Raw genomic sequence first — 14,554 nt, 5'->3', positions numbered from 1 at the left:
CTTTCAGGGGGCTATAGCTCCTACGAGACCCCCTAGGACGCTACTGAAAGTTACAAATATCCGCGATACTGTCCATCCCTGATTTATATATAGAATTTAAGACACTAGCATAAAAAATTGTGATAAATGATTAACATTAGTAATTTCCTTTGAATTTTGAAATATGTAAATAGAACCTAACAAAACTAGATGTTTTAGATTTATCAATCGTATACGTCAAATGATTCAAGCTGTCACAGATCATCTTATATTTTATTGTAGGTACGTTAACTTAAAATTCACGCACACGATGACTGAATTTAATGAGTTAATAACAAATATTTCATTAAGTATAATTATATAAATAATATTACAATCAATATAATGATAGAAGAACTATATACTTCTGAAAAAAATGGTGACGACGAAAGAGGTGATGGGAGTCATATCAATCCGTTTAGAACTATATTACAAGTGTGTAATTAATAGAAACTAACTTTAAAATAATCTTTAGGCAATGTTAGTTGTTGGCGAAGAACCATTTCCTTCAATATATGTTGATGCAAAAGAAAATAACTCATCTGTATATTTTTTATTAAATAATAATATACATATTTATTAGTCATATGAACTTGTATCTATCTCACAACTCAAAAAAATGAAAAAAATTTGGCAAAATGAAGTTAAAAAATTAGCTAAGAAAAAAGAAAAAGAGGTCTATTATTTAATTTTATCCTTAATTCACATATATTTACAGTCAGAAGATGTTGAAAAGAGGGAAAAGAATTTAGAAGAGGCAAAGAAAATTGTTATTTATCAAAATCCATCTTTGCTCAAACCATCAATTGTATTTATGATTTACTTATATTATAAATAAAATAATATAGATTAAGATAAAAGAAGCAATTAAATATTGCAATGCTAGGGTTAAAATATATGGTTGGATTCATCGATTAAGAAGACAAGGTTTTAGATTCATTTTTTTATAAAACTTAAAAATTTAAATTTATTTTCATAAGGCTTTTTTGATATGTTTTATTTAAATTTATCATTTATTAATAATAACACAAATTAAATATTTAAAAGGGAAATCACTTATGTTTATAACACTGAGAGATGGTACTGGATACTTGCAATGTATATTTTCTGATAAATTGGTAAAAAAATAAATAAGGATATTATACAATCACAAACATTTTTAGTGTCAAACATACGATGCATTGTTACTCAACTCAGAAGCCTCTATAGTTGTTAATGGTAAAATAGAAAAGGTTCCAGAAGGGAAAAATGTGAATAAGCTTTATTTATAATACTATAAAATTTTTTAAGTCTGTATTTTTACGATATTAAAATGACCTTATTATAAATGCATATATCTCAGAATTGGTACAAGATTGGTAGTTAATTTTTTATGCATAAACATCTTGGGATATTGATATAAAACTTGTTATAAAATAAAATTATTTAAGAAATCATTTAGAATCAAATGATTTAAAATTTGTTCAAAATTGAATCAGTTTTGCTAATTCAAAACCAAGACTGATTTTATTTGCTGCTAACAACCCCTTCTTAAAATATTTTTGTTTGATAACATATTTTTAAGTGTTTTTAACATTCCAAAATGTAGAGTATTAAAAAAAATATCAATCTTGTGCAAGTTTTGAAATATACACATATATAACTAGTGTTGTTAAACGACTAATCCCAGTCAACTTAACTTAAATTCAAGTCAAGTCTTGAATCACAAAACTCGTTTCAAATTGAGAGGCTCAGTGAGCCGCATGAGTCAACTTAAGAGTTACCTTCACGGATCTGATATTTTTATCTAACCTGGCCCAGACCTGCAGAATAAAATTTTAGGCCCAGACTTTCCCTAGCCCTTATCTAATTTTTAAAAAATCCCAAGCCCATAATGCTTCAAAAACACAACCAGCCCTAACCCATATCCAAAGATTAAATTTACTTTTTTTCTAAAATTTTGAATTATAGTCATTATTTAGAAAAATGATTAATTTTTACTTATATTTTCCAAATTCTTGTAAAATATTGAATATATTTTGGGAGAAGAGGGTAGTGGGGGTATGTAGGAGGGAAATTCTTATTAGCTTAAAATGATATTTACAAGAACTGCCATATTTTGAAGGGAGAATTGCCCCTCTCCTCCAGCTATGCCACCTTACAGGATTTAACTCTGACTTGTCATTTAAGATGGCATATAACAACAGACTTAAATGTTAAAATATCTCAGCCAAGCTTAAAAATTTTTTAGATTTTGCATAGAGAAGGTGGGCAGTAGAGACAATATTAGTGTTAAGTGTTTCCTATGCCTTCCAAAAAGTTATATTCAGCATCTAATCCACAGCAAATTTATGGAAACATATATCTGCAAGATTATTTTCATATAATTTGTCTAAATAATTGCACTAAATTTTAGTTTATGTACATGTAACTCTTATTTAGCTAAATATTATATAAATTTATTAGTTTAATTAATCCAGCTTAATAATTAAAATTGACTGTCTTCCCAGTCACTGATATGTTTTAATCATAGATAAAACTTAGCACCAATGCAAGATGCCAACAATATCTTTTAACAGATTACCATTATAAGAAAGCATCTAACATTGCCATATCATAGAGCTAACATTTGTACAATTTACAAAATAATTCTTAGGCCAGCATCAGAAACTAACTAAAAAGAGATTAAATTATTCTTTTTTATTAAATATAATGTCCTCACACCAAGTGCTTATGTAGAATGTTTGTTCAGTTTAGAGAATCTTATTTTTCGACAGAATGGAGCATATCCAGCCAAAATTTTGAAAATTGTTTATTATTATAGGTAAAAAATTTATTAAGCACGAATTTTGAATAAAAAATAATCAATATAAATATATATATATTCATATTTTAATTTGATGTAAAAATATTCTATTTTCCAGTATTTTTTTTTCAGTGAAGTTATATTTTTATATAATAAATTGTATTTTACCTTTCATTAAAATTTGTGAATCTTAATTATTTTTAATTGTTAAACTATAAAGTTACTTATAACTGTAACTATTAACTTGTTAGATCTAAAATATATTTAGTTAAATAACTAGTTACCTTTCAAAAGTAACCTTTAGCAATACTAGATTTTACATTATAATTATTATGACTACTTAACCACTAATCATTCATTCCCTTCATAATCATATTTATTATTATAAATGATAATGGTACCATTAAGTTCCAATTTATTTTTATAAATATGGCGTAAAGTTTAAGGATATATATATGTTAGCGGCAATGTGTTTTTTCTGGCAATGTGTTATTTTTTCAACTTTAAATCATTTTAAGCGCGTTTATTAAAATTTAAAAATATAATTTTACCGAAAATGTATTCCAGGATGTATAGAATATCTATAGGAATTGTAGATAATTTTACCGTTAACCTTCTAGTCATTTATAATTTATGAGTTCATAAGTTCATAGCAAAATTGTTTGAAATTCATAGGATAGGTATTCCAAACATAATTTCCAGTAACAGATTTTTAAATTTAAAAAAAGGCGCCCAAAAAATGATTAAAAGTTGAAAAAATAACACTGCCGCTAACATATACAAAAAATATTATATATTCAATTAGGCAGAGTTGTTAAGAAACGGAGCTCCAGGACGCCACTTCATTTTTTCAAAAACACCTGGAACGCCTCTCCTTTTTAAAAATGAGGAGCGGGAGCTCTTTTAGGGCTGGAATGGAGGAGCGCTGCTTCTTTAAATTTAAGGTATAAATTAAATTATTTTTTAAATATTAATAATATTTGTTAATTAAAATTCAATAAAAATGAATTTATTTAAATTTATCCATTAATAAATGTTGAGCCAAGTTTTATATTGGTTTTTCATCTAATAATTTTAAATATTAAACATCAAGTTTATTTTTATATTGAAATTTTTTTGGATAATCTGTCATATTAATATTCATTTTATAGATATATAATAAAAAATAGTTATAGATATTATGGATTTAGAGATCTAAAAGAAGAAATCTAATTTCTATTACCATCATACAAAAAATATTTTAAACTTCTAAAAGATGTTGATCCAAATGATCAAACAAATTTAAGGGCAAAATGCCTTTTGCGTTTAAGTAAAAGTATTTCATTTCCAAAATGAGCAGCTTCAATCAAAAAAAACATCTAAAAGTAAAAAACCTTTCTTTTAAATACAAAATGATAACTATGTTTTTTTTATTTTGGAATAATTTTTTTTTAAATGGTTATAATTATTTTTGGGCAAATCATTATAGTTGAGCCTGGGTTGATAATGATGGTTATTTTAATATTTATTTTAATTTTCTCATTACTTGTTCACAGAGTTGTTAAAAGATACTTATTAAAGGGATCTAGATACAGATACAACGTCTAAAATAATATCTAGATACAGATTATTTAATCAAAAATCTATCTAGATACAGATACCACATTTTTATATCTAGATACAGGCTGAATTAAAAAATATCTTTATAAAATAAAATACCCCGCTTCCTTCTAGTGCTCCTGTGTAGCGCTTATATAGTATTGCAAACAGGTCTTAGGAGAGAGGCCTGGATGTTTGTTAGATTCTAATTTAGAAAATATTACTTTTAAAGGCTAATAAAAGATTATAAATATTTTAATAGATCATTTAACTTCTAAAAAAATGAAAATCAAAGGAGCGGTTATGGAGTGGCACTCCATTACTTGGAGCAGGAGCTAGCTACTTTTAAAAAGGAGCGTTAACAACTCTGCAATTAGGTAATTTTTTCGCTAACAGAAAAATGTCGAATGAATATTCAACAGTCTACTATAAACATTGTTTTAAAATGATTTAAGTCTCCCCCTTTCCTTGTTTAGGTTGTGGTAATATTTTTGACATTGGCTCATGCTTAGTTAGGAGAGATAAAGTTTATTTAAAAAATGTAAATAATAATTTAAATATTCTTTATGGCAAGCTCTTATTTGTTGTTGGTATCACAAAATGAAGGACTCATTTTTAGATTTTTTTATTTTAAAATTGTTATATAGGAAATTATTTATATTTTTAAGTCATAATTTAAGGAAGCCATTCCAAAGCATCTATTTGCCAAGATTGGTTTTATTTGGAGAATACAATTATAATGCCTTTAAAAATCTTGGAAAATCTGTAGTTAATTCTTTTGTATAAACATAAAGGAAAAGGTCATTAATTGTACTATAAAAAAGTATTTTAAAAGAAATTAGACAAAATTAATTATATTTTATTTTAAATAAAAATTCACAACAGTAAATAGATGTAGCTTTATAATATAGAATTTTTAAACTAAATTTAGAGTTATTTTATATTATATTAGAAATTAGTTACTGTTTAATGGGGTATACATGTAATATATATTTGTAACATAGACAAGATTATAAATTTTTATTTATTTCAACATTATAAGCGTAATATAAAAGTATATGAATTAATAACAATAAAGAATATTCTATAAAAGCTAATAAAATTATATTCAAAAATTATCCGTTAATGGTTCGGGGTCGATCTAGCTGGCTCTCCGAACGATGGAAGTGGTAGAGGGTTCGATCACGATCTATATCGGGATTTTCCAGGGCGAGGACTTGGGGACTCGACTTGAGTGGCAGTGCTTTCCCCATAATCTATAAGGAACGTGTAAATAAAGACGACAATAGTCGCACACCGGTATCAGCGTGTATAAATAAATAAATAAAACAAAGGATTGCGTTCGTAACCAATCAAATTCCTAATTAAACCGCTTTTATTTAAACGGCAACTAAGTTCAATATTTTATAACAGAGACGGCAACGCCGCTCCGCAGTTTCAGTGTGGATTTCATTCTAATTTAAATTGAAAACAGCTGAACGGATTTTTCCACACCACTTTATTAATGCTGATTTTAATCATAATTTAAATTGATAAAGAAGGAATCGATTTCTCTGCCTCACAGTATTAGTGCGGATTTTGACTAAATAAAGTTGAAAATGTAAGATCGGATTTCTCCCCACCGTTGTATTAGTACAGATTTTAACTCTAAATTAAATGGGTAAACGAAGGAACAGCATTCACCGCGCTACAGTATTAGTGCGGATTTTAATCCAAAATTAATTTGAAAACGAATGAACGGATTTCTCTGCGCCACAATCTTAGTGCTGCTTTCATTTATATTTATTTTAGGAGGACGGTATAGACCTATCTCCGGTCATAATCTAAAAAATTCGTTATCAATTAATTTTAAAGTAAAATCAAAACAAAATAGTTATTTCACAATTATTTATTTTTTTCAATTTGCAAAATAACATGAAAATGTGCATAAAAGTAAAAAACGTGTTTATTTATATTTAACTTTATTATTACTATCTATTCCATTTCATACATCGTTTATATACATTTTTATAAATCTAAATTAGAATACAAACGAAAAACAAAAAAAGTAAAAATATTATAAAATATAAAAAGGTTACGCCGTACATAAAATTAAGGTTACGCAAAATTACAAAAATAAAAAATTAAATTGAAAAGAAAAATTTGAATTCATAAAATGTAATATAAGTTAAATTAAAAATAAAAGGTTAGATTTGAATTCACAATTTGAATTCGCAACACAATTAAATGAATTAAACGACGTAAAATTAGATAAAAATTAAAACCTTCCAATTTCGTTTTTTCCCTAGTTGTTTATACATAGTAATAATATTATGTTAACATAACAACCTATTGTATTATTAATTGTTAGGTAATCTAGACGGGAATGTCCCTTTTGTTAAATAACATAATTTAAAACATTCGATAAAATTAGTACAATAAAAAAAAGAACACTTATATAAAAATTGATGGGAAAGATAAAAAACATGTTTTACAAATTTATAAAAATGATGGAAAAGACAAAACAACATGTTTTGGGGATAACTTAAATGTACATATAAAAGAAAATTGGCCAAACAACAATTGATGTCCCAAGAATTAAGGGAAGACATTCCCTTAATCCCTTTTAAGATGTGTGATTTCTTTTTTTTTGCCATGGTATCGACAGTATGTAAAAAAAAACTCTTTCATTTGCCACTGACGTTGTTGGGACAAGAAATGCTATCGTTGCCAAAATCGGGAAACGATTTGCATTGCCACTCCACCAAACTAAGACTTTTGCTGTGGATATAGCAACCAGTCGCGAGTTTAGGAGTATCGGATGCGTCCCTGAAAATAGATTTAAATTATTATATTAAATATATAATAAAGTTATCGTTTCTGCCTTAGTTCATTTAAAATAGAGTCGGATATAGGTTGAGATTGATTTTCCTCCAAACCAAATATTCATGTTTTATCAATAGTACTATCATAATATGTCCATAGATTAACAATTTTTGATACGTGGGTCTAAAAAACTACATATATAGTTTGAGAATGTATTCATATGATCTATGTAATATAATATACAAATAAAAAATTAATGAAATTGTTTGCCTCTAAAAATTCAAAAAGCAGAATAAAAATTTAAAATTGCATATATTTTACATTTGTTGAACATGTCACTCAATGCTAGTTTAATGTTATCACTTACAGTGGATATCAAAGTATACTCTAAAGTTTTGGAAATACTTTAAATGTATAATATTTTATAGTCAATATGCAATTACATTGACCTCCATAAGATAATATTAAATGTAAGTTCCCACCAAGTTAAAATCGTCTTTCAATCTTTTTATTACCAAGTTCAAGTTCATTTTTTAGTGCTTGCAACGGTCCGGTCTTATCAGACTTTTCGGTCCTATGGGACGGTCCCGTCCAACAACACGGTCCGGTCCGACCGAAGACCGATTAAAGAATATAAAAGTTTACTTATACATGAACATATAAAATATGATTATTTAATGCCTAACACTTTATAATATCTAATTCATCGTTTACTTTTTATATTCTTCCGTTTCATTAAATTCAATATTCATTGTTTACTTTTTATATTCTTCCGTTTCATTCATTTAAATTCAATCGCCTTCAAATATTTTAATTTAGTAGGGTAGGTAGTATTATATTTTATTTTTAGAAATGGATATTGAAATCATAGAAGTTGATACTACTAGTACTATTGAAATGCCACACTCTTCAAGGGGTGAAAGAATGACTATTGATGAAAATCAAAAAAATCCATCAAATTCTTTAAAAGATGTTTATACAATTATTTTAAAAAAGAGACTGGTCATAAGATTTGTAAAATCTGTTTACAATCATTTTCAAATACATCAAGCACAAGTAAATTAAGCATATATACTATTAGCTGGGAACCAATATTAAAAACCCAATATAAACAAAATATTGTATTGGTATTGGGTCTAAAATATTGATATTGGTTTAAACAATATTTTCTATTTCTTGTATTGCTATTGGTTTATATTGTATTGGTTTAAATTCAAATAACTAATTAAAAGAATAGAAATAAATGGTCATTATAAAACCCTTAATTTCTAGTTTTAAATAAACATGGAAAAAAAAAATCATGAAGCATTACCATAAAAACAGGATTTTTAGAAATGCTAAATTATTACTTGCATTGTCTAATATAATACAAAAAATATCAATTTCAAATTTTACTTTTAATACAGAATTATAAATATTAATAGTGCTGATTTAAAAGGAATAAAATCTAATAAATGATTATTTAATTTAAATTCATTATCAATATAATGAATTGTTATTATGCCCATAAAGGGTATTTTATTTGGAGAGGACCAAATGTCCATTGTTAAGAAAAATTTAGATGTAATGTTAGAACGTACAGATTTTAAATTGATAAAAGAACTATGTTAATGTTTCATAATTTCTATTTTTAATCTTTTTCTAAAAAGTAATTTTAGTGAGGGGTTAGAATATGCTATTAAATTTTTAAAAGTGATATTCTCAACCATTGAAAAGGCTGTTATTTTGAATAAAAAAGAATTAAATGTTTTAAATTAGCTTTATTATTTATATTATTAACTAAAAATGATTTTATTGTGTTAATTTTTTTACTGCCTATTTATTTGTTCACTTTTCCTATATAATGTTGGGCTTGAGTAAATGGATTTAAGATGCGTCCATAACCCCGAGGTTCTAAAATTGGGAAGAGATATTTTTTTTACATTTATTGCAAATAGCCCTTTTTTGTTATCACAACTAGTATAAAATTCCCAGATTTTTGCTGTATTTCATCTTTTATTAGATATTGATGATTCTTCTTGTTCATTATCGCTATTATTATTAGTATCAACAGCATTATCTATATTTATTAACTCTACTTGGTCTTCATTCATTATAATATCCTAAATGAAATGGATTAATAAGTTTATGTTTATGTAATGAAATTAAAAAAAATATACCACGATAAAACCAAATAATTATATGTATTCATCTATTTTTAATATTGGTATAGGTAAAAATTGTATTTAAACAATATATCAAAACCAATATATTTATGTAATTGGTATTGGTTGTAAAAACAATACCAATATTTAATTATATATTTGTTTATATTGGTATTGTAAACCAATATTATATTGGTATTGGTCCCACCCCTATATACTATGATTCACATATGTTATGAATAATTTTATCTTATTTTAGCTACTTTGAGACAACATATGTTTCTTAAACATAAAAATGTATCACAGGGAGAAGAAAAATTATTAGTTCAGAAAGAAATAAATTTTTCTTCAGATCATATATATAATAGCAGAATTACAACTGCTCAAAACAAAAAAATTAATAAATACATTGCAGAAATTATTATAACATCTACTATCCCCCTACATGCCCTTATAAATAATATTAAATTTTTGGAAATGATTGGATATATAAATCCTAATATTAAAATACTTTTAAAAAGAATATTCTAAACAATTATCTAAATAAAAAAATTCATGTTATATTCATGATAGCAAAATTGCCAGGAAAACTGGCTATCACTACAGATTTATGGACATCTGTTCAAAAACTTCCATATATATCTGTAAGTGCACTATATAGATAAATCATGTAAAATGAAAGAAATCATATTGGATATTAATTATGTGCCTTATCCGCACAAAGCTGAAAATATATATAAATGTCTTTCAGATTTAATTATTGAATATAATTCAAAGGAAAAAATTATCAGTTTAACAACTGATAATGCTGCAAATATGGTGAAAACTCAGAGACTCATGAAGACTTACATGAGTCCAAACCCATTTGCAGCATATGGCTGTATGGCACACGTATTAAACATAATTTGCCAAAATATTCTAAAAAACATTGATGAAGTTATCATTAAAGTGAAATTGATTACTACGAATATATCTCAAAGTCCATCATTGCTTCAAAAATATAGGTCATTACTTAGAGGTAATGACATAGGACAGAAAATTCCCACTGATGTTGAAACTTGCTGGAATTTAACATATTTGATGTTGGTGAAGGTCCTTACAGTAAATTATCTATCTTTTTCTTTTTTTAATAGGATTATATATTTAGAATTTTGAGACAATAAGAACTTTGTGTTATTCAGAGTATGAAACCCTTGGCAGCATTGCCCTCACAAATAATGATAAAAATAAAATAGAGGAAGTAATTCCTTTATTAAAACCATTTTATTAAACCACCTTGGATTTATCTGGATCCTCCTATCCTACCATTGGTTGAATATCTTTTATCTAATATTTTTAAATGGTTTTTCTCTTATTTAGGCATATGTCTTATGCTAATGGAAAATATACAAATACATATTGCAAATATTTTTAATTCTAATTCCTCGCCCTCATTTATTGATGCAACTTTTGCAACGAAAGTCACTCAGAAAGCTAATCACTACATTCACAAATTTTTAAACATGGAGTCGTATATTGGTAGTCTATTAGACCCTAGAATCAAAAAAGTTATTCATAATTCTTTATAATATTACAAAATTTTTTTTTATTTAGGTTCACATGTATAATCTATTAAATACTCCTGAAAATTTTATCCAATTTAAGGAAGTATATGAAAAATATGCGACCACTTTATCAAGTGACATAAGGACAAACAAAGTATATAAAAATATTTATTTATTTATTGATAATTATTATTTAAGGAAATATCCCTGAGGGAGAGAATAGCCAGGGATAGGCTCATGGAAACTGGGTCATCAGAAGAGATAGCTTAGATAGAGGATATAACTGAAATTCAATGTTATTTATCTGATATTTTATGTCCTGTTAATTCCAATATACTAGATTGGTGGGAAGGGAATCAATATCGATTTCCAGTTCTATCAAAAATAACAATGGACTATCTCCCCCAGCAGGCTACATCAATAGCATGTGAAAGGATATTTTCTAAAGCTAATGATAAAATAAAATGAATCCAAAGATGGTTCAATCTATGATGGCACTTGATTCATTGATAAAAAATGGAATCATTTTTGATTTTTTAGAAGATAATTAAATTATTTATATACAATTTATTTTATAACCAAATATATATACCAAAAAAATTAATTAAATATGTAAATCATATATTGATATAATTTATATTAAATAAATTTATATTTTAATATTCTTTTGATTAGGCATTTGTGTATAATATAAATGAATTGATGATATAATTGAAATATTAATAGGGTAGTTTAACTATTCATTTTTAATAAATTTAAATGCAGAATAAAACTTTTGTAGATTTATAAAAAAAATTTTTTTAGGTGCGACCGGACCGGACAGCCTGGACCGGTCTCATTTGACTTAACGGTCCATCGGTCCGGTCCCATTTTAGAAAAAAAGACCGGACCGTTGCAAACACTACATTTATTAATCTTTTTGTTGGCTTTCGTTCCCTTGTTGGATAACGCGGTTGCCTTCCTTTTTGACTTGGTTCAATTGGTATTATTGATTTGGTTTCGTCTGGTTCTTCCCTTATTCGTAGTTGATCTGCGTGTTTTCGTACTATTTTATCATTTTCTTCTTCGTTATACGAGAATTTCGCTTGTTGATTTATTATTTTTCCTTCATGCCATCCTTTTTCAAGTGGATTTTTTATCCAAACTAATTCGTTTTTCCAAAATCTATATGTATGCCTTTGTTTAACTGGTCGTGATTTACTACAGAGGTTTCTAATTTTTCAGTAATTGATGGTTTCACCCAGTCTAATAAAGTATTTAGTCTTCTCCCCATAAATAGTTTGGCAGGTATTCGGCCCGTTGAGGAATGTTCGGAATTTCTATATGTAACTAATACTTCATTAAGGCATTTTACTCCATCATTTGTTTGTTCTCTATTAGCATAATACCGATTTTTTATAGTTTGTATGCATCTTTCAACTAATCCGTTACTTCTCGGATGGTATGGTGTAGTTTTTATGTGTTGTATATAGTGTTTGCAACGGTCCGGTCTTTTTTTCTAAAATGGGACCGGACCGATGGACCGTTAAGTCAAATGAGACCGGTCCAGGCTGTCCGGTCCGGTCCCACCTAAAAAAATTTTTTTTATAAATCTACAAAAGTTTTATTCTGCATTTAAATTTATTAAAAATGAATAGTTAAACTACCCTATTAATATTTCAATTATATCATCAATTCATTTATATTATACACAAATGCCTAATCAAAAGAATATTAAAATATAAATTTATTTAATATAAATTATATCAATATATGATTTACATATTTAATTAATTTTTTTGATATATATATTTGGTTATAAAATAAATTGTATATAAATAATTTAATTATCTTCTAAAAAATCAAAAATGATTCCATTTTTTATCAATGAATCAAGTGCCATCATAGATTGAACCATCTTTGGATTCATTCTATTGCGTTTTTTAGTTATTTTATCATTAGCTTTAGAAAATATCCTTTCACATGCTATTGATGTAGTCTGCTGGGGGAGATAGTCCATTGCTATTTTTGATAGAACTGGAAATCGATATTGATTCCCTTCCCACCAATCTAGTATATTGGAATTAACAGGACATAAAATATCAGATAAATAACATTGAATTTCAGTTATATCCTCTATCTGAGCTATCTCTTCTGATGACCCAGTTTCCATGAGCCTATCCCTGGCTATTCTCTCCCTCAGGGATATTTCCTTAAATAATAATTATCAATAAATAAATAAATATTTTTATATACTTTGTTTGTCCTTATGCCACTTGATAAAGTGGTCGCATATTTTTCATATACTTCCTTAAATTGGATAAAATTTTCAGGAGTATTTAATAGATTATACATGTGAACCTAAATAAAAAAAAATTTTGTAATATTATAAAGAATTATGAATAACTTTTTTGATTCTAGGGTCTAATAGACTACCAATATACGACTCCATGTTTAAAAATTTGTGAATGTAGTGATTAGCTTTCTGAGTGACTTTCGTTGCAAAAGTTGCATCAATAAATGAGGGCGAGGAATTAGAATTAAAAATATTTGCAATATGTATTTGTATATTTTCCATTAGCATAAGACATATGCCTAAATAAGAGAAAAACCATTTAAAAATATTAGATAAAAGATATTCAACCAATGGTAGGATAGGAGGATCCAGATAAATCCAAGGTGGTTTAATAAAATGGTTTTAATAAAGGAATTACTTCCTCTATTTTATTTTTATCATTATTTGTGAGGGCAATGCTGCCAAGGGTTTCATACTCTGAATAACACAAAGTTCTTATTGTGTCAAAATTCTAAATATATAATCCTATTAAAAAAAGAAAAAGATAGATAATTTACTGTAAGGACCTTCACCAACATCAAATATGTTAAATTCCAGCAAGTTTCAACATCAGTGGGAATTTTCTGTCCTATGTCATTACCTCTAAGTAATGACCTATATTTTTGAAGCAATGATGGACTTTCAGATATATTCGTAGTAATCAATTTCACTTTAATGATAACTTCATCAATGTTTTTTAGAATATTTTGGCAAATTATGTTTAATACGTGTGCCATACAGCCATATGCTGCAAATGGGTTTGGACTCATGTAAGTCTTCATGAGTCTCTGAGTTTTCACCATATTTGCAGCATTATCAGTTGTTAAACTGATAATTTTTTCCTTTGAATTATATTCAATAATTAAATCTGAAAGACATTTATATATATTTTCAGCTTTGTGCGGATAAGGCACATAATTAATATCCAATATGATTTCTTTCATTTTACATGATTTATCTATATAGTGCACTTACAGATATATATGGAAGTTTTTGAACAGATGTCCATAAATCTGTAGTGATAGCCAGTTTTCCTGGCAATTTTGCTATCATGAATATAACATGAATTTTTTTATTTAGATAATTGTTTAGAATATTCTTTTTAAAAGTATTTTAATATTAGGATTTATATATCCAATCATTTCCAAAAATTTAATATTATTTATAAGGGCATGTAGGGGGATAGTAGATGTTATAATAATTTCTGCAATGTATTTATTAATTTTTTTGTTTTGAGCAGTTGTAATTCTGCTATTATATATATGATCTGAAGAAAAATTTATTTCTTTCTGAACTAATAATTTTTCTTCTCCCTGTGATACATTTTTATGTTTAAGAAACATATGTTGTCTCAAAGTAGCTAAAA

The 14,554-nt window shown here is 26.5% G+C and overlaps 1 protein-coding gene across 1 annotated transcript in view; it reads left to right on the top strand.

Moving 5' to 3' along the window:
• Window positions 1-236: 236 nt before the first annotated feature.
• LOC135922796 (asparagine--tRNA ligase, cytoplasmic-like) overlaps window positions 237-14,554 on the top strand; it is a 47,495-nt gene continuing 33,177 nt past the window's right edge. Inside the window, exons 1-8 of the mRNA XM_065457274.1 lie at window positions 237-329; window positions 371-453; window positions 494-562; window positions 602-694; window positions 737-826; window positions 867-945; window positions 1,066-1,136; window positions 1,182-1,268. Of these exons, the coding sequence (XP_065313346.1) occupies window positions 290-329; window positions 371-453; window positions 494-562; window positions 602-694; window positions 737-826; window positions 867-945; window positions 1,066-1,136; window positions 1,182-1,268 (612 nt within the window). The 5' untranslated portion in view covers window positions 237-289. The remainder of the gene's footprint in view (window positions 330-370; window positions 454-493; window positions 563-601; window positions 695-736; window positions 827-866; window positions 946-1,065; window positions 1,137-1,181; window positions 1,269-14,554) is intronic.

This window comes from Gordionus sp. m RMFG-2023, chromosome 1 (genome assembly GCF_954871325.1).
Source record: "Gordionus sp. m RMFG-2023 chromosome 1, tfGorSpeb1-WG-v2, whole genome shotgun sequence".
NCBI lineage: Eukaryota > Metazoa > Nematomorpha > Gordioida > Chordodea > Parachordodidae > Gordionus > Gordionus sp. m RMFG-2023.
The sequence above is the reverse complement of the archived record's forward strand: the minus strand, read 5'-3'. Positions and strand labels throughout refer to the sequence as shown.